Genomic DNA, 19,774 nt, shown 5'->3' with positions numbered 1-19,774 from the left:
TAAATAGAAAGAATAATTTGTTTAAAATAGTTTATTGTGTACTAGGTGTTTGATTTATTATGAGAACGAATGTTATAAATCATCTTGTACATTTGAACTACCAATTCTTTGCAATAACTTCAATGTTTTAAATGACGTTGTACATTTGAACTACTAATTATTTCTAATAACGTTAATGCTAATGAAATCGGTTATATCTAGTGAAACACTGTGTATAAGGTTGTGAAATCTTATAATTAGATGACCCAAGTGTGATGAGTGATTTTTTCGAAATACTTGTTTATATACTGGGTGTTTGATTTATAATGATAAAATTATCGGTATAATGTCAAGTTTCTATGAAACGAATGTTTTAATTCACCTTGTACATTTGAATTACTAATTTTTTGTAATTACAACGTTTTAAATCACCCTATTCATTTGAACTTCCAATTCCTTCCAATAAATTTAAATGTTTTAAATGATTTTGTACATTTGAACTACTAATTATTTCTAATAACCTTTATGTTAATAAACTCGGCTGTATTTCGTAAAACACTCTGTATAAGGTAGCAAAATTTCATAATTAGATGACCCAAAAGACTAGTGGCTCATTATCTTTCTAAAATTTCAATCCAACCCAAGTCCCCAACCTATTTTGTTTTATTTTTGAAGTTATAACTTGAAATTTTCATGATTCTAGGAAAGTTCTTATATCTGATGATCTCAATTGGCCTAATGGATTGGCAATAGATCGTCCAGATAGTCGTCTCTATTGGAACGATGGAAAATTGAACACCATAGAATCCAGTAACCTCAGCGGAAAAGATAGAAAAAAAATTTTAACTGCGGTAATTTTGTTTTCCACTGTATAATAGTGTTTTTAACCACAATCACTTTATTAAGAAAGATTCGACAAGGATCTGTGAAGAAAGAGCCTAATTCTTCTCTAAAGATCTAAAAATTGTATGCCAAATTATCTACTGTTCAAGTTTGGAGCGAGTAAACTGCTTACAAGACCCTCACTTCCCTCAAGCTCTAGAGAAAGTACACAGACAGTACTAAAACCTTCATAAGAGAGAAAACCCAAGAACTGCTCAGTGGAAATACTCCAGTTAAGTAAACGGGAGGAAAAGACTTCGTTAGATTTCATTTTCTACAACTATCTTGTTAAAACATGGAGAAAAATCTAAAAATTTGTTTCATTTCAAGGACAGCGATATGGATCTAAATCAAATCTTGGGATTTGACCTAGAGGTCTTGTTTTAAGGTCAGCGACACTCGAAGAGGTCCCTATAGCTGATGGCAATAATGACAAGTGGAATGCAAAGCACAGATAATGTTATCGAGTAAGATTCCTGGTTCTGAGAAATGAAGGAAGAAACTATGATGATTATCATCTGCAACTGTCAAGGTCTTGTTACTACATGGAAGAGAATCTTAGAATTTGACGTAGAGGTCTTGTTGCAACTGTCAAGGTCTTGTTACTACATGGAAGAGAACCTTAGAATTTGACCTAGAGGTCTTGTTTTAAAGTCAGCAATCCTCAAAGAGGTCCCTAGAGCAGAGAGTTGTGCAATAAAAGGAGAAACTATGATGATTATCCTCTGCAACTGTCAAGGTCTTGTTACTACATGGAAGAGAACCTTAGAATTTGAAGTAGAGGTCTTGTTTTAAGGTCAGCGACCCTCAAAGAGGTCCCTAGAGCTGGTGGCAAGAGTGACAAGGAGATTGCAAAGCACAGAAAATGTTATCGATTCAGATTCCTGTTTCTGTTAAATAAAAGAAGAAACTATGATACATATCCTCTGCAATTGTCCAAGTTTTGTGAAAACATGGAAGAAAACCTTAGAATTTGAGCTGGAGGTCTTGTTTTAAGGTCAGCAACGCCTAGAAAGCCTTCAAGTTTTAGAGTTAGGGCGATCAAAAAGATTTCCAAGCGATTAGGACCAAAGAGGACCTCCTCAGTTAAATGAAAGCATCTTTTATTGACGCCAGGAGTCATTTTTATTGTCAAATGACAGTGATTGTGGATAAAATTTTATTTCGATAGATTTTATTCGCTTTTAAATTTGTTATTTCTTAGGTTCCTCATCCTTATGGTCTCGTCGTCGTCGGTAATCACATATATTGGACGGATTGGCAAACGAGATCTTTACATCGAGCCGATAAAAACACCGGTAAAGACAAGACTATTATCAGAGATAAATTGGAGGGTTTAATGGACGTCAGGTCGGTTCAAAGCGACAATACCGCCGAGAACGCTTGCGGTAACAAGAACGGCGGATGCTCTCATTTATGTTTGAGAAATCCCGTTTCATTTACATGCGCATGTCCGACCGGTTTGAGTAAAACGAAAACTAATGATAAACAGTGCGAACCGATACCAGAAACTTTTCTACTCATCGCGACGAGGTATGATATTTTTTGAGGTTAACTTTTTTTGAGGTTAAAGCTTTTTTTGAGGTTAACTTGACTTTATCTATCGTTATTTACATATTATTTGTTCTAGATACGCATTAAGTCAAGTCAGTTTGGATACGAACGACGCTTGGGACGTAACTTTACCGGTAGATGAAATAGAAAACGCGATAGACGTCGATTTCCATTGGGAGAAAAAGTTATATTTTTACACGGATATAGAAAAAAACGTTATAACTAGCGTATCGATGTATAATTTATCGGACATAAAAATAATAGTCAGCAAAAATTTGTCGTCCCCTGACGGATTGGCGGTAGATTGGATAGCCAACAATATATATTGGACAAATACCGGCAATAAAATTATAGAAGTGGCCAGATTAGACGGGAACCATAGAAAAACTGTGATAAAAGATTATTTGCACGATCCCAGATCGATAGTGGTGTATCCTAAAAAGGGATTTATATTTTGGACCGATTGGGGTATACCGAAAATTGAAAGGGCCCATTTGGATGGTTCCAATAGGAAAAATTTGGTTCATTCGCAGTTGAATTTTCCCATCGGTCTTGTCATCGATTACGTTAAGAAGAGACTTTATTGGATCGATGCGAAACTAAACGAGGAAAAAATCGAAACGACCGATTTACATGGAAATAACAGAGTTATGATTAGCGTCCAATCGACGCATCCTTTTTCGTTAACGCAAGTGAGTGTTTATCGATTTTTCAGCACAGGAAAATAAATATTTTTGACAAGTTTTTCCGCCCTACATGCCGAATCAAATCTATCAATAAGTACTCGATAAGTTTTTTCGCCAAATTTCATTTATTCATCCTCAGAGAGTGTTACAAGAATTTTCCAATTTTTCTATGCCTTCGTTTTGAACGATTTTCCTTTGGTCTTGACATATACTTTTATTTCTTTCCTTTCCATGTTTAAAAACAGCCAGTAGTAGCAGGGCAGTTAGATCTAGTGAATAAGTTGACCATAGGAGCTATTTGATTTCAACTTTTCTATGCATTTCTTTTGAAAAATTTTTCTTCTGATGGCCTTAGAAGCAATTTGAAATTCTATTCATCGAATTCTACCATAAATTTGGTCTTGTTCTAATGAGGTTTCCAACCAAACTCAATTCATTCATCATAATAGTTTCCTCGGAAAGTGGTACAAGGGTTTTTCAACTTTTCTATGCTTTCCTTCTGAACGATTTTTCTTCTGATGGCCTTAGAAGCAGCTTGAAGTTCAATTAATCGAATTCTAGCATAAATTTGGTCTTGTTCTAATGAGGTTTTCAACCAAATTCAACGTATTCATCATAATATTTTCCTCAAAAAGTGGTACATGGGTTTTTCAACTTTTCTATGCTTTACTTCTGAACGATATTTCTTCTGATGGCCTTAGAAGCAGCTTGAAGTTCAATTAATCGAATTCTAGCATAAATTTGGTCTTGTTCTAATGAGGTTTTCAACCAAATTCAACGTATTCATCATAATATTTTCCTCAAAAAGTGGTACATGGGTTTTTCAACTTTTCTATGCTTTACTTCTGAACGATATTTCTTCTGATGGCCTTAGAAGCAGCTTGAAGTTCAATTAATCGAATTCTAGCATAAATTTGGTCTTGTTCTAATGAGGTTTTCAACCAAATTCAACGTATTCATCATAATATTTTCCTCAAAAAGTGGTACATGGGTTTTTCAACTTTTCTATGCTTTACTTCTGAACGATATTTCTTCTGATGGCCTTAGAAGCAGCTTGAAGTTCAATTAATCGAATTCTAGCATAAATTTGGTCTTGTTCTAATGAGGTTTTCAACCAAATTCAACGTATTCATCATAATATTTTCCTCAAAAAGTGGTACATGGGTTTTTCAACTTTTCTATGCTTTACTTCTGAACGATATTTCTTCTGATGGCCTTAGAAGCAGCTTGAAGTTCAATTAATCGAATTCTAGCATAAATTTGGTCTTGTTCTAATGAGGTTTTCAACCAAATTCAACGTATTCATCATAATATTTTCCTCAAAAAGTGGTACATGGGTTTTTCAACTTTTCTATGCTTTACTTCTGAACGATATTTCTTCTGATGGCCTTAGAAGCAGCTTGAAGTTCAATTAATCGAATTCTAGCATAAATTTGGTCTTGTTCTAATGAGGTTTTCAACCAAATTCAACGTATTCATCATAATATTTTCCTCAAAAAGTGGTACATGGGTTTTTCAACTTTTCTATGCTTTACTTCTGAACGATATTTCTTCTGATGGCCTTAGAAGCAGCTTGAAGTTCAATTAATCGAATTCTAGCATAAATTTGGTCTTGTTCTAATGAGGTTTTCAACCAAATTCAACGTATTCATCATAATATTTTCCTCAAAAAGTGGTACATGGGTTTTTCAACTTTTCTATGCTTTACTTCTGAACGATATTTCTTCTGATGGCCTTAGAAGCAGCTTGAAGTTCAATTAATCGAATTCTAGCATAAATTTGGTCTTGTTCTAATGAGGTTTTCAACCAAATTCAACGTATTCATCATAATATTTTCCTCAAAAAGTGGTACATGGGTTTTTCAACTTTTCTATGCTTTACTTCTGAACGATATTTCTTCTGATGGCCTTAGAAGCAGCTTGAAGTTCAATTAATCGAATTCTAACATAAATTTGGTCTTGTTCTAATGAGGTTTTCAACCAAATTCAATTTGTTCATCATAATAGTTTCCTCAGAAAGTGGTACAAGGGTTTTTCAACTTTTCTATGCTTTACTTCTGAACGATATTTCTTCTGATGGCCTTAGAAGCAGCTTAAAGTTCAATTAATCGAATTCTAACATAAATTTGGTCTTGTTCTAATAAGGTTTTCAACCAAATTCAATTTATTCATCATAATAGTTTCCTCGGAAAGTGGTACAATGGTTTTCCAACTTTTCTATTTTCATAGTGACAAATATCTATTTCCATTAGCATCAAGCAACACAAATGAAGAATTTAACATTCTAATCGATGACTGAAAAGATAATTGAGACATATAACTGATTATTTATATCTACTGACAGTTCCCAGCAGTAATCGTGTTTATGTTTGCCACTAGAGGCGCTTGTGCTGGATGAAATACCCAAAATGTAATGTCAAATGTCATTTTTTGTATGCTTTCTCTCTCTATGTCACTTTTCCTTTGGTAGAATTCTTCTGGAAACTGATATTTATATTTAGGACATAATTTAAACCACTTTCAGTAAGGTACTCAACCTATATTGATCTTTTTGTCACATTTTACTTAGAAACTACACTTTTTAGCCTTCAAGTTGATTTACATCTAATTTTTTTAGCACGAAGAGTATATTTACTGGACAGATTGGTTACAGAAAACCGTAAAACGTGCCGAAAAAACCACCGGTAAAGATACGGTTATAATTAGACCTCAATTGGATGCGGCTATGGGTATAACTATGGTAACTGGTAAACGACAACAAGGTTGGAATCCTTGTGCCGTCGATAACGGAGGATGTACGCACCTATGCCTTTTTAGACTTAAGAATTATACTTGTGGTTGCCCAGATAAATTCGATCCTACTTGCAAAACAGGTAAGTTAATTTAGCCTAGATACAAATGGGTATCAACGGAAAACAATGAGGTTATGTTGATGTTTCATGTCTTGTAAATATTTTGTTTATTAATAAACGCTCCAGGGGACCCAATAATAACCGGAATAGCATTTCAGTGGGTGCAGAATTTGTAGTATGCATTTTTTCTGTGATTTTAACTGAAAGATTTTATTTTTTCGCGTTTTTTGAAGATATTTGGTACTAAAACAATAAAAAAATGTTTTTATCAAGTTAAACTTCGTTTATAATTGTTTCACTCTGTTTATTGAAATACTTTTGTATGAATATTGATGTTTCTTTCAGTATCGAACTACGTAGTCCCCCTAAAATGCCCTCCCGGTAGTTCGAAATGTGATATAGAAGAAGAACGAATAGACTACGACGAAGAATTGTTTCCTAACCTCGATTCGAAATTCGAAGACGACGTTGACGATTCGTACAGATCATTAGGACATTCGAATTTGTTCTACATAATGACACTAGTACCCATGATATTTATAATACTAGTATGTGTTGCTTTAGTTGCGTTTTTATTGATAAGAAGGGGGAAAAGTAAATATGTTTACGGTACGAGTAGAAGTTTTTCGAATCCAAATTATTATTCACCGAATAATGATTCAGCATCAGCACCGAATAATGGGAAGTTTATTTGGAAAAGATTGAAGTACGACAAGACACAGGTGAGTTTTTTACCATTTCTTTTCATTCAATAACAAAAAAAAAATGATAATTAGCAAACTACATGAATGAATAAGTCCAGGGTCTGGGATATAGATTTCAAAAATTGAAGTTACGTGAAATAATGGAGTTGAAAACTTAGTTTTTTATGTAAATTGATTGATTACTGCACTCACAAATCAAAAAGGTCTACGGCTACAGAGGATAATAGCTGGTGGAAGTCATCCAAAGCAAACAAAATCTCAAACATCAGCTGGCAACGTTACGGCATCCAAATTGATGTACCAGCCAGTATATTCTCCTGATCCGACTCCCAGTGATTGTTGTATCATTGTATAACTCGAACAAATGTTCCAATGAAAGAGATTCGGAATTTGACGAAGAAGTTGTTGTAGAGGTTGAACTCTATTTTGAAATGGAGGAGACGTGGTGCTGAATAAATAGAAAATTAGTTTTTACAGGATTCATCTGACAAACAGAACGTCTCGAATGGAAATTACTAAAAATCAATTTTATCAAGACGAAGTACTGAAAAAATCGTGCTTAGATTAAACAAATTGATGGTCCAAGCAGTATATTTGTCACATACAGTCCCCAAAGATTACTGGCTCTTTATAGACCCCAAACGAGTGCTCCAGATAAAGAGATTTGACACTCGACGAAGAAGTTGTTGTAGAGGTTGAATTCTATTTAAAAACAAAGACTTGGATTAAATATTTTTCCCTAAAAGGTGACTATATTGATAAAATAAAGTGTTTTTGACAAGATACTTTTGGGATTTATTTGGTGCAAACTTTAGATCGAATAGAATATTATGGAAAAACAATGGTTGATGGTAAAAGTGACCTTCCCTTATTAATTGGTACTACAGCTCTTCCTGGCAACTCGCCTCTATTGTTTGTAAGTTTTTACGAACTTGAACAGTCCATTTGATAAGGCGTCTAAGTCTTTATGTATATTTTGGCATTTATGATTCTCTTAGACATCCGCTTTCTTTGAATGTGGCCAAACCATTCCAATCTCTGGGCTTTATTGAATCGGACACAGTTTTCTTTACCTAGGATTTAATCGATCCTTGGTCTTTTTGTGTGTCAACACCTAAAATTAACTGCCTTACGATTGCCCTTGTTAGAGTCCTGACTTTTTAACTTTGTTCTTCTGGTTAATAATATGTTTTTCAGTTGTTTCACGTTCAAAAATTAAACTAAATTACCACTTTATATTCTTTCTTGTATGGCAGTGTTTGGTTGTTTATATTTTCCTCGAGAAGTCACTTAAAGCGATCAATATTTCAAACACCAGCTGGACACCAGACATCTGAGTTTATGTTCTCTAACAATTCGATGTTTTGACTATTTAAAAAATTTGAGAGCTCGCATTGTCGTAGTGGAAAATGATTCATCTTCATTTATCGAACCCAGTTATTCGTCTTGAAAGATCTATACCGTCGATTGGTGTTTGCATATCTTTGCACCAATCGATTGTCAAATTGGTTTTGACAGTCGAATGTTCATGCAATATCATATGACAACACGTTCTCAGTACGTTCACTATTAAAATGACAATGACAGATTTGACATATTTTCATCAGTGTTGCCATATCTCGAAACTTGAGTAGCGACCTTAGTAAAATATATTTCAAAAAAAACATGAAAACATAGTTCAAGAAGACAAGCATTGGAAAACTTATAGAATATCGAAGAAATTGACAATAAAAGTTTCCAAACTCAAACTGGAGCTAGTTAGATACCATGACAAAGTATAATTGGATGTTACTGAAAAATAAGAAGACAAGATTTTTATAATTGATGAACAAACCATAAAGAAATTGAGACTCAAAATTATGAAGATGTAAACATGTTAAAAAATAAAATGAAGAATGTATGGAAAACTTGATTAAGGAGGAACAATAAAATAAGAATTTCAAGGTCGAATAAACACTGAATAGATGTCATATGTCAACACGTTCTGAGTACGTTCACTATTAAAATGACAATGACAGATTTGACATTTGCACCAGTGTTGCCATATCTCGAAACTTGAGCTGCGACCCCAGTAAAATTCAACAGACAACAGAAATTGGCAATAAAAGTTTGCAAACTCAAACATAAAAAGAATGTATGGAAAACTTGATTGAGGAGGAACAATAAAATAAGAATTTCAAGGTCGATTAAACACTGAATGTGTGGGAAATGAAAGTCTCCAAATGCATAACGGAGCTAGTTAGAGGCTTTGACGAAGTTTATGCGGTTATAATTGAAACATATGAAGACAAGACGATTTTATGGATACGTTTCACAAGAAAATTCTGATTATAATTTATATCTATGAGATTTTTGTAGTATTTGGTATTCAGTGTCAGGTATAGATCAGCAGCAACTTCAATTGAAATTTTATTTCTTTTTTATTATTTCAAATGATGCAGATGGTGAGCTTTGTGTCGATGATAGGGTGCACTATTCGGTTCTTATTTACAGGAGAGGGTGTATGAAGAAACAGTTGGTATAAGCAGTCCAGAAATAGCCAGTCTTATACCAACAATTTTGACACCGTGTAGTTCAAATTGCGAGACAGTCACACCAGAGGTGGAAAGGTCACCATCAATAACGCCTTTACATAAAAGCGACGTTAACGAGACGATTTCTTAAATAGTCTTAAATAACTTTATAGAGTCACCTATATGAGCGAAAACATGCTGATAAGATATTTAAATGAAGAAATTACTACTTTGGGATTAAATTGTAGTGTAAGTTATTTAATCGTAAAGTAGTAATTTCTTGATTTCGTCCTATATCGCATAAATGTAGATAAAAAGTCAAATTAAGGTGACCGACAATAAAAAGTTGTAATAATAGTTAAGTAACTATTTCCCCCTATCCCCCTCCAAAAAAAAAATATTTAAAATGATGATATTATAGACAGACTCAAAGTCTGATAATGTTAAATTTGATTTATATTTTTCAAACTTTTTTAACGAATGAACTAATTTATTAAGGAATCAAAATGATGCAGTCAAAAGCTCGGGTCAATTCAAAACTTCGATTTCTTTAGATATGTTGCGAATTGATGACATAATAAACAGGTTGAGATACAAAAAGAAGTTACAGACGTTTGATTTCCAAAAAATTTTCAGTTAATTCCCTTCTTTTTATATAATAACTACAATTGTGTTTTTATTTTATTTAATCTAAAGGATTGAAATTTTTGACATTTATCGGATTGATACAATGTGTCATTGCCAACTTAATTCCAGAGAGTATTTTAAGAAGCCCGAATCACACCACTAAAAAGTTACTAGATTGGCAGCGATGATATTGAGTACGAATAGTAAATTAATATTAACAAGTACTGTTTCTATATTCTAATAAAACAATGACAACTACGAACTGAAGAAATAACAAAATAAACATTAATCGTTTGATCATATGTCAAAAGATTCGTTTCGACTTTTGACATTCGAATGCTAATCAATTATGAATTTTTATTTGACAGTTGTTTATACTTGTGTTGTTTTTGCATATACAGAATACATAGTGCAAACAAGGATCAACAGAATAGCCAACTTAATTAGTTTGAAAACAGAGTATACAAGTACTGCGTTCAGATATTAAAATTTGATGACTCTGACTGTTCGATATCGTTCCGACAATCCACGTTTTGTCGACTTTTGACATTTGAATGCTTATCAATTAGGAATTTTTATTCGACAGTTGTTTATACTTGTGTTCATAAAGCATAAAAACTGACTGAGTATAATACAACCTCCAGATCTCACGCTAAATTGATTGAGATACTATTTCAAGTATTAGTATTGATTTCTAGTAGTGTGATTTAGGTTATTAAAATGGTTCCCATTACAAATAGCTGTTAGCAAAGCTGTTTAAACTAAATTTTAGGTTAAATCTAATAAAACATATTTTAGAAAATATTTGGTAGAAATATATGAATAACTTGTGTTTTTTACGAATTTCCGCCCCCTAAGTACTTAAAAAATGAAGCGAATTAACAAAAAAATTATTTAATTTGGTTATTTTCAATATTTTTATATTTACTAATTCCAAAAGGCTGTAATTTGTGAACAAGTGGGTGAAGTTTGATGGAATTATTTTTGTCCCCAAATTATGTCCTTCAATTTTTAATCTACCTCCCAATTACATCCTAATTAAACGACGTTTTGAACGCATCATTTTTTTCGGAAAACAATGCAACCTGTTTCTACTTAGCGAGTTCTGGTGTAGTAAATATTAAATTGTTTATTATTACAAGGGACGTTTTTTTTTCAACCTCCGATCGCTCCGTGCAGCGATGAAAGCGGGCATGTGCCGTTGCCGATTACGAAGCTCTCGTACTACACACTCCGCCATTGTTGACATTCAGACGTCAGTCGGCGTTGTGCTATAGCCACGTAAACACGTCCGCCATTATTGTAGCTCCCGCCAAGAGTGATTTGCGAAGTGTTATTTGTTTTCTATAGGCTGAAGGCAATAGTGCTGCAGAAATGCAAAAAAATGCCACAAATTTCAATAATTTACTTTCTTTTAATATGAAGATGACAGGTCTCCATTTTCAAACCCATTCTAACTTGATTGTATAAAAATACTATTGACGAATGTCTGAAGATGGCTGTGTAAGTAAGAAACAGGTTGCAGCGTTGATAATTCCCACAGAAATATTTTAGGGTATTGATATATTGTTGATGATGTAATTAAACGTAATATAGTGTTTCCAATAAATGTTACCTACATATCCCGTTGGGTCATTGGCGTAACCATTTTGAAAAGTAACTTGAAGAAATTAACAACAATTAAATACTATAGGTACCGTTTGAGTTTAATTTTGTACATAAATTTTATATTATTGATAATAATAATAATAATAAGGCCTTTTTTGTATATCTTTCAATTTTCTAACGTTGCTTGGTTGAGCCAATGATGACAATACCTTTGATTGTTTATTCGTCTTCAGAAATTATTACAAAAAAAAAATGTGGAAATATTTTATATGTAATTCCATATCAACTTTCTCATTGGAAATATTCCGTGGAAATATAATTGTTCAATGTTTTTATTATGCATAGTTCAAGTGCCAACGAAGAGGATGTCGAAAATTTTTGAGGTTAAGTTTCCAATCTTACCAAATGACTGGTCAATTGAACATTAATTGAAAACGGGAATTGTTAATTTTCAACATTCTTTGATGGGTTCATAGTAGTTTACTATAATTATCATTTCCTATCAACATTTGATAGTAAATCCAAGTTCCAAAGTGAAATAATGATTTTAACACAAGAAAGTTGATAATAAAAATTTTAAAACACTAATGAATCGTGAAACAAGGGCCCATATTATGGAAAAAGGCATTGTAATATACATAAAAACACCAGCAAGCTAAAATATATTGTACAGTAGAATCCCAGATATGAAAACCATGTCATTCTATAGGAAAAATAAAGGGGAAAGAATGTAGAAGAATCAGAAAAGCTCAGTTAGAGACTAATTCATCTCAATGAGTTCAATGCCTGTATCTAAAATACATGCAGATGAAGAACTTGAGGATGCTACTAGAAGAGATCAAATAAGCTCAATTAAAAGAATGTATGATTGAGGAGTTTGCAGCTTATTTAGTTAATTTGAGAAAACAACCACCATTATTAAGATTTTCATGCAGCTTTGAGTTAATCCTTCAATCTGATCGGTGAAGGAGCCCTAACGATGCTTCTAATAAGTCTTGACGTATATTCTTTATCAAAAACATGGTTTTATGAGATTTAATAGAAAGAAATTTTGTTCCAAAACATTCTACATACTTTTGTTGTTATAAACATTATACGATATAAACTTACCAACTTCTTTTCTTCATAAGATATTTTGTCATATTATCTTCGAGTAGAAATATTTACATATTTATATTTCATACCTCTTTTGTAGTTTTGTATATACTTGTCGGTGACATACTGGGTTTCCGAAATTTAAGTTATTTGATACAATTTAATTTGTCTTTTTGCTGTACCATTTTAATTTAAACAAATTGAATGTTGGGTTTATTTTCTTTAGAGGTTAAGTCTTGGTCTACAGGACGCAAGCTTATTCGAAATTTGCCAGACGTGGTATGTATAACTGGTTGCAGAATTATGTTGCTTGTAAGTGCAAAGTTGTTTCCCCTTGGAAGGTTCGAGCAACATCTAGTTAACTTTACACGAATTAAGTAGTTCGTGTAGTATTTTTGTAAATTTTGAGGATATTGATTTTTGGTTGTTCAGTCCGTTGAAAGGTTGTTTGGCGCCCGAGCCATAACAAATATGTTTACCATTACAGAAAGCACCTACAATGGTTCTCCAAAGACCTAAAGTTGATTTGTCACTAAAGATTACCCTAATGGGGCACCACATAAGGAAAATTTTGACATTTGTAACCACTAAACTGAATTCAATTATACAAAGTGTGAGTGGAATCATTTCTTGTATAACAGAGAAAATTATATTCCCAAAGCTGGCACTCACGCGACTAATTGTCAATTGTCACAACTGACATTTCTGTCATAATTTGTTTGTTTTTATAAGTAATTAAGTACAGTGAAAGATATAATTAGTTATTTTCATAACTGTTTAGAAGAGAATATCTCTTGAAAGATTGTTTGGCGCCCGAGCCATAACAAACATGTTAACCATTACAGAAAGCACCTACAATGGTTCTCCAAAGACCTAAAGTTAATTTGTCACTAAAGATTACCCTACTGAGGTACTACATAAGGTTTCACATAGATTCTTTCTAAATGGCGAGGTCTTACAGGATTTTATTGAAAAAGTGAAGCGATTTCGCTCCAAGGCGTTCTCTGAGAGATATTCCACCATTTCCAAATAAATTTTTTGCAGTCCCATCAAAAACATGTTTACTAACCCTGGTACCACTATATAAAGAACCAAGTTCAAGTTTATTCTTCAACATAGCTATGGGACTATCCATCCAAGCTCAAGTTGATCCTTCAGCATAGCTATGGGGAGTATTCATCCAGAAAGGACCAGCTGGATATGATCCAGCGATGTATGAAAGACTCCAAGGACCAAGGATAGTATTATTGTTTTGGTCTAGTGGTAGTAAACAGTGTGTTTATTATAAAAGGCATGGTGTTTCAATATTTTATAGGAAGAATGAGGCAAGTTTGATCCAGGAAATTTTCCAAGAAAAAAACTACCGTTGCCAAATAACTCTACTCACAGATTTTGTTATTTTAGTACAAAAATAAATAATAGTTGTACGAGTTATCATAAAAGACATGTTTACTAATCATGGTACCACTACAGAAACCATCAACAATGCTTGTTATAAGACTTATCATTGATTGTTCATCTCGATGTGAATTCTTTATAAAAAGTGTGGCTTAGTTGGAATTTTTGGTGATATTCGTACTTAAAATACTGTTAACTACGATATACTAATACAATTACACTATCTGGTTCTTCGAGCCGGATATGAACAAGCAAACTATTTTGTAGTAGGCTCGAAGGACCAGAAAAGTGTAATTGTGTTCTAGTTGGTGTGTTTACATTAAAAAACAAGGTGATTGAGTTTTTCTCAATAATATAAGACTTTTAAGAGTCATAGTAATCCTTGTAGCGATAAATGATCGATGGTTCTGCAGATTTGGAAAATTTATTCAAGTTGATAATAATAGTAATCTACTTTTATAAGCATCAAAGTTCCTAACTTTTCATTGGCTCTATAATATGTCTAATTAATTTAAAGATAATTTATTATCTGCTCACAAATGCATGCTATATGAAATTTCAAAAATATTTTTTATAACCAGTACCACAGTTATGTCAAAAAAAAAGACTGAAAGAAGAGAGGATTGTTAGGATGGAAAACGATGGATCAGTATTTGTACTGAAATTTTTACTATTTATGTCAAAAAAGCGCGAAATTCATTATTACAATATTCTTGAATACAGGAACGATTTAAAAGCTTTTTAAATAAAATTTGAATGAAAACGAAAAAGGATAAAACATATTTTTAATTTATGTGTAGTCAGCATGTACCTTATAACCTATTTAGGGAAAAAATAAGACAAGCAACAGGGAAGAGCTTTTGCGTTAAGTTTGCGTTTGGAACCACTGAACTGAATTCCTTAGTTAAGTGGAATCATTTCTTCTGTATCAGGGGAAATAACATTCCAAAAGTTGGCAGTCATGCAACAAATTGCTAGAACTGAAAATATTGACATTTGTAACCACTAAACTGAATTCCACAGACCACCTGAATTCAATTATACAAAGTGTGAGTGGAATCATTTCTTGTATAACAGAGAAAATTATATTCCCAAATCTGGCACTCACGCGACTAATTGTCAATTGTCACAACTGACATTTCTGTCATGATTTGTTTGTTTTTATAAGTAATTAAGTATTGTGAAAGATATAATTAGTTATTTTCATAACTGTTTAGAAGAGAATATCTTACAGTACGTAGCAATGCCTTATCAAGTGGTTATAAAGAGATAATAACATATTTTTAAAGTCATGGTGGAACGTTAATTCCAATTACCATTGTAAGAAATGTAAGTAATAATTACCTCATTGCATTTAAACGCTAGAGACTTATTTAACTTATTCAAAAGTTATATAACAGGTAATTTTAATCTTCCATGTTGCTTGTTGTAAAAACTGTGATAGTCTACGAGCTAAAGGCGCACGTTTCATGAAGTCCCTTAATATTTTTAACTCAATTAGATAGATCTATTGAGTAAACCTATCTCTGTTGACAGACTTGTTTCTGTTTCAATAAACTCGAAAATAGTCGTTGCACACCTTTGTTTAAAGAGTGACTTTCTGTTATTAGAATTTCATATTGTCTAAAAGTTTTGTATTTTTACAAACAACACTTGAATGTTAATCGTCTCAAAAGTGCCTACCTTTGCTTTTAAATTAACTTCTCATTTGATTCTGATTTGATAAATCACTTTTTTGAGGCATAATTTTTTGTAACTTCTTCTCATCTTTCTAGTAAGTATTAGAAGACAAAATTTCAAGGAAGCACTTCATGAAATGTTTCATCACTAGCTTTCTGACTATAATACTTATATAGGTACTGATCCATAATGTAGTTAACTATATTACCATTCTATATGATATATTTATCTACAGAAAGCAGTGGCGTTTATTGAATTTTAATTTTTATAAATTCTTTTGACAGCCACTGGAAGTGAATTTGGTTTGGGTGTTAATTGAGAATATTGTACATATATAATAGTATTATCCGCTAAATATTCTGGGAAATTGTTGATTATAAATTATCAAATATAGTTTATGAATCGAATTTTTAGTTATTTTTATTACTTTCAAAGTGAATCATATTGTGCAGATATTTACAAAACAATATGAATCACTTTTTGCTTTGTTACTATTCCCTGTATCAAAGTGGTTTGTTAAATAATGTCTGCGACTATTTTTATCTTTTATTGGTCTCAGGATCAGCAGTAATATGAAAAAACGATTCATCGAAGTCACGATAAACATGTTAAATTAAGATAAATTGAATTATTTACTTAATTTTTTTACTCGTGAATTTGAAGATATTTTCAAACAAATAACTGTTAATAAGAACAATAAAAGAAATATCTATACAATAGAACATCTTACATATTATAACAGCGACATGTCAAGGCACAAGTCGTGTGCATGAGCTCTTCCACACGTAAAAGAGATCATGCGCTCTCCGCACAAATATAAATGTAACTCTTGTTGGGATTCAACATTTTTATTTGTTTTGAAATGGTATACAGCACTTTACATCTATGGTGGGTGGACTGAAAAATTTCTTTTCTATTGCCCAATTATCTGATTTCAGCCCAAAATGAGGTTAATTTGGTTTCCTTTATGCTATTTTTTTCCAAACCTCAAATTGTGACCAAATCAACAATACAACATTTTCATTTTGTAAAGTTAGATCTTGCTTCATTATTATCCTGTCCATATCCACTATGGTTTCTTATTTGGTCCTCCAGATATTGTAAGAGTGAAAAAATACAGTGGAAATTATAATTAATGAAGCTAATTATGACATGTGGCTATTCTGTAGTCAATAATCAAATTTAAAATCAAGGTTAAGCTCATTAAATATATATATTTATCAATATCGGAATGATTTTGAATTATATGGCCCAAAGATGTGAACCTACATAACTATCACTTATATTTTTCACGTTTTCTCTTGGAAATTGTCTATGTTTCTCAAAAATAAATAATTTGAGTGTATTTTGATTTTGGTACACTCTATATTATCAAAAGTAATGGAAAATTGTCCTTTTTTTACCAAAAAGTAGTTTGACAATGTATTAAATTACATTTTAATAGTTGTTTTTTTAATAAAATTTGATTAAAAGTGGAAAAATTTCAAATCTTTAACTACATAAGAAAACTATTCTCATTGGTTTTCAGTTGTGACGTCATAGGTTTAATAAAAACATTGAGCTGTTGTCTGCTTGGTGATCACGATGTTATCGTTTCCGGCAACGTAGCGTGTGCTGTTATAATACAGATTTCATTTATTGGTTAGTAAATAAACCTTTTATAGGTTGAATTCCTACATTATTACATACTCACGTTAAAAATTAAAAGCATAATAAACGTAGCGGCACAAAACAGGATTTATATACCATTTTTTTGCTATAGTTGTAGACAAATTGTAATGATTTACTCGTATATAACGGTTATTGTGGAAACTAAAGTTGTTTTTTTAATAATAACCATCTTTATATGACTGTTAAACGTTGAATAGTATTTTTTTAAAACATTTTTCTCCGTGTAATATATCTTTATTGATAGATCGTTGACTTGTATAAATTTATATAACGTTTTTAGATGAAAATCATTCTTGATGTACAGATTTTTTAGCGGATATGTATAGTGGGAGGTAAGACTACAGAATTTCTATAACCGAAACGTTAAGAAAATGTTAAAAAAATTTTTTAGAGACATGGCAAACTTGCCACATTTCGACGTTATGTTTTAGATGATCCAAATTATCTTATCTACTATACAGTTTGAGTTTACCTCAATATTTAGTTGATTCTTCTTCTACTTTTAAATCTATATTAAAGTTTAGTGATTTTTCTAGTTTCTCGATCAAATTACGTTGTACAACCCCATTTTTTTGTCACCCTGTATTATCGTCGGTTATAAAGTTTAAAACATTTTCTTTAAACTATGGAATTTAGTAATTCTGTACCGTCTACTAATTCAAATCTATAAGAAGTACAATCTTCTTTGGCTCAGGAGGATTGTACTTGAAGTGGATAAAAAAAATATTAAGAAAATCATGTGATTTATTATTAATATAACTGAGCTTAAATTTTTTGTACTAATAAATCAAAAGTCAACTCCAGCCTTATACACGGCTAATTATATTATTTACACGTGTATAAAACAATATGAATTCGAAATTTTTTGTTTTATAAGGCTCGAGTTATTATTTTTTTCTGAAGAATTAAAAATAATTTCTTAGGGAGAATTTGTTTATAATTCGCGTTGAATGTTATCAGCTCAATGTATTAAAAAATAAGTCGCTCAAATAATCTACATAGGATTTAGAATGAAATAGCCAAATAATTGTTATAATCGTTGATGATTTCAAATATTTGCTATTAGATAAAAGGCTATATGCGAAAAAGAAAAACTAGAAGAAGTACCACGTGATTCAATATGGCGCTTCTGGGTAAACGGTGTTAATTTTTGTATTGAGATTGAGGATTTTTATTTGAAGTATTTTCAAGTTAACAAGATCTAATTTTGTTATATAATATTGTTCGAAGTACAGAGTGAATATTAGATGCAGAAAAATTGATTGTGCATAAACGGTATGTTTCAAATAAAGTCTACTCCTTTAGTGTTTATTTATAAGGTGAAAATATTGTTTACATCTATTAAAATTTCATTTATCATAATAATTGCATTGAAAATAAATTAGGTAGTTTTCATATTCACCTAACTAGTAAATTTTATTTCATTTTGCTCATTTTTGATCATTCATTGAACAACTTTTGAATCTTTTTTAAGATTCAAATGGTTTCGGTCCTATATTTTAAGATGGAACCTATTCGGGAAGTTAATGGTTTTCCGAAGTAGTAGTTTTGACCATTTACTTCAAAACTTTCAAGTCTTCTTTCAACTTCAGTGACTCACGTCCAATATTTTTAGATGGAACCTATTCAATTAGTTTGTGGTCCTCAAAAGTAACATGTTATATAATTTACTTCACAATTCTTAAGTTTTCTTCGAACTTTTGATGATTTTTGTATAATATATTGAGATTGAGCGTATTTTGATGGTTTAAGGTTGTCCAAAATATCAGTTTTTGACCATTTACAACTTCATATTTAGAAATGGAACGTATTTGGTTAGTTTAAGGTCCTCCATTTACCTAACAACTTCAAGTATTTTGAACTTTTAGTGATTTCTGTCCAATATTTTGAGATGAAACCTATTCGGTTATCTTAAGGTTATCCAAAAGATCACTTTGTGCATATTTACTCCACGATTCTTCAAACTTTCAATGATTTTTGTACAATATATTGAGATAGAGCGTATTTTTGTGGTTTATAGTTCTCCGAAATATCAGTTTTTGACCTTTTAATACAAAAATTTCATTTTTTTTTACATTTAGTGATTTGTGTCCCTTTTTTTGAGAAGGAATTTGTTCTGTTGGTTTATGGTCCTCCAAAAAGAACACTCTTTGACCATTTACACCACAACTTTCAAGTATTTCGAATTTTTAGTGACTTTTGTCCAATATTTTGAGAGGAAACCTATTCGGTTAGTTTAAGGTCCTCCAAAAGAGCACTCTCTGACCATTTACTTTACGATTCTTCAAAATTTTAATGTTTTGTGTACAATATGTTGAGGTAGAGCGAATTTATTATAATATTATTTAATTTAATTATTTTAATTCAATTCTGTCACATAACAAACCACCTTTTTAACCCTGTAGAGGCATAGAAGATAAATTCGTTAGTAAAGTAGGCTGCAAATATATTATTTTGTGAAACTAAAACAATTATTTGGCTACATAAAAAATATCACCAATTTAGAAATGAAAATTGGATTGTTTT

At 31.7% G+C, this 19,774-nt stretch overlaps 1 protein-coding gene across 1 annotated transcript in view; it reads left to right on the top strand.

Annotated features, from left to right (window-relative positions):
- The window catches only part of LOC130896816 (low-density lipoprotein receptor-related protein 4), a 61,272-nt gene extending 43,289 nt beyond the window's left edge, over positions 1–17,983 (top strand). The window contains exons 22-27 of the mRNA XM_057805142.1: positions 683–830; positions 2,066–2,394; positions 2,492–3,107; positions 5,718–5,973; positions 6,298–6,674; positions 9,150–17,983. Coding sequence (XP_057661125.1) covers positions 683–830; positions 2,066–2,394; positions 2,492–3,107; positions 5,718–5,973; positions 6,298–6,674; positions 9,150–9,320 — 1,897 coding nt within the window. The 3' untranslated portion in view covers positions 9,321–17,983. The remainder of the gene's footprint in view (positions 1–682; positions 831–2,065; positions 2,395–2,491; positions 3,108–5,717; positions 5,974–6,297; positions 6,675–9,149) is intronic.
- The last annotated feature ends 1,791 nt before the right edge of the window (positions 17,984–19,774 follow it).

Source organism: Diorhabda carinulata, chromosome 7, assembly GCF_026250575.1.
Source record: "Diorhabda carinulata isolate Delta chromosome 7, icDioCari1.1, whole genome shotgun sequence".
NCBI lineage: Eukaryota > Metazoa > Arthropoda > Insecta > Coleoptera > Chrysomelidae > Diorhabda > Diorhabda carinulata.
This window is presented reverse-complemented; position numbering and strand designations above follow the sequence as displayed.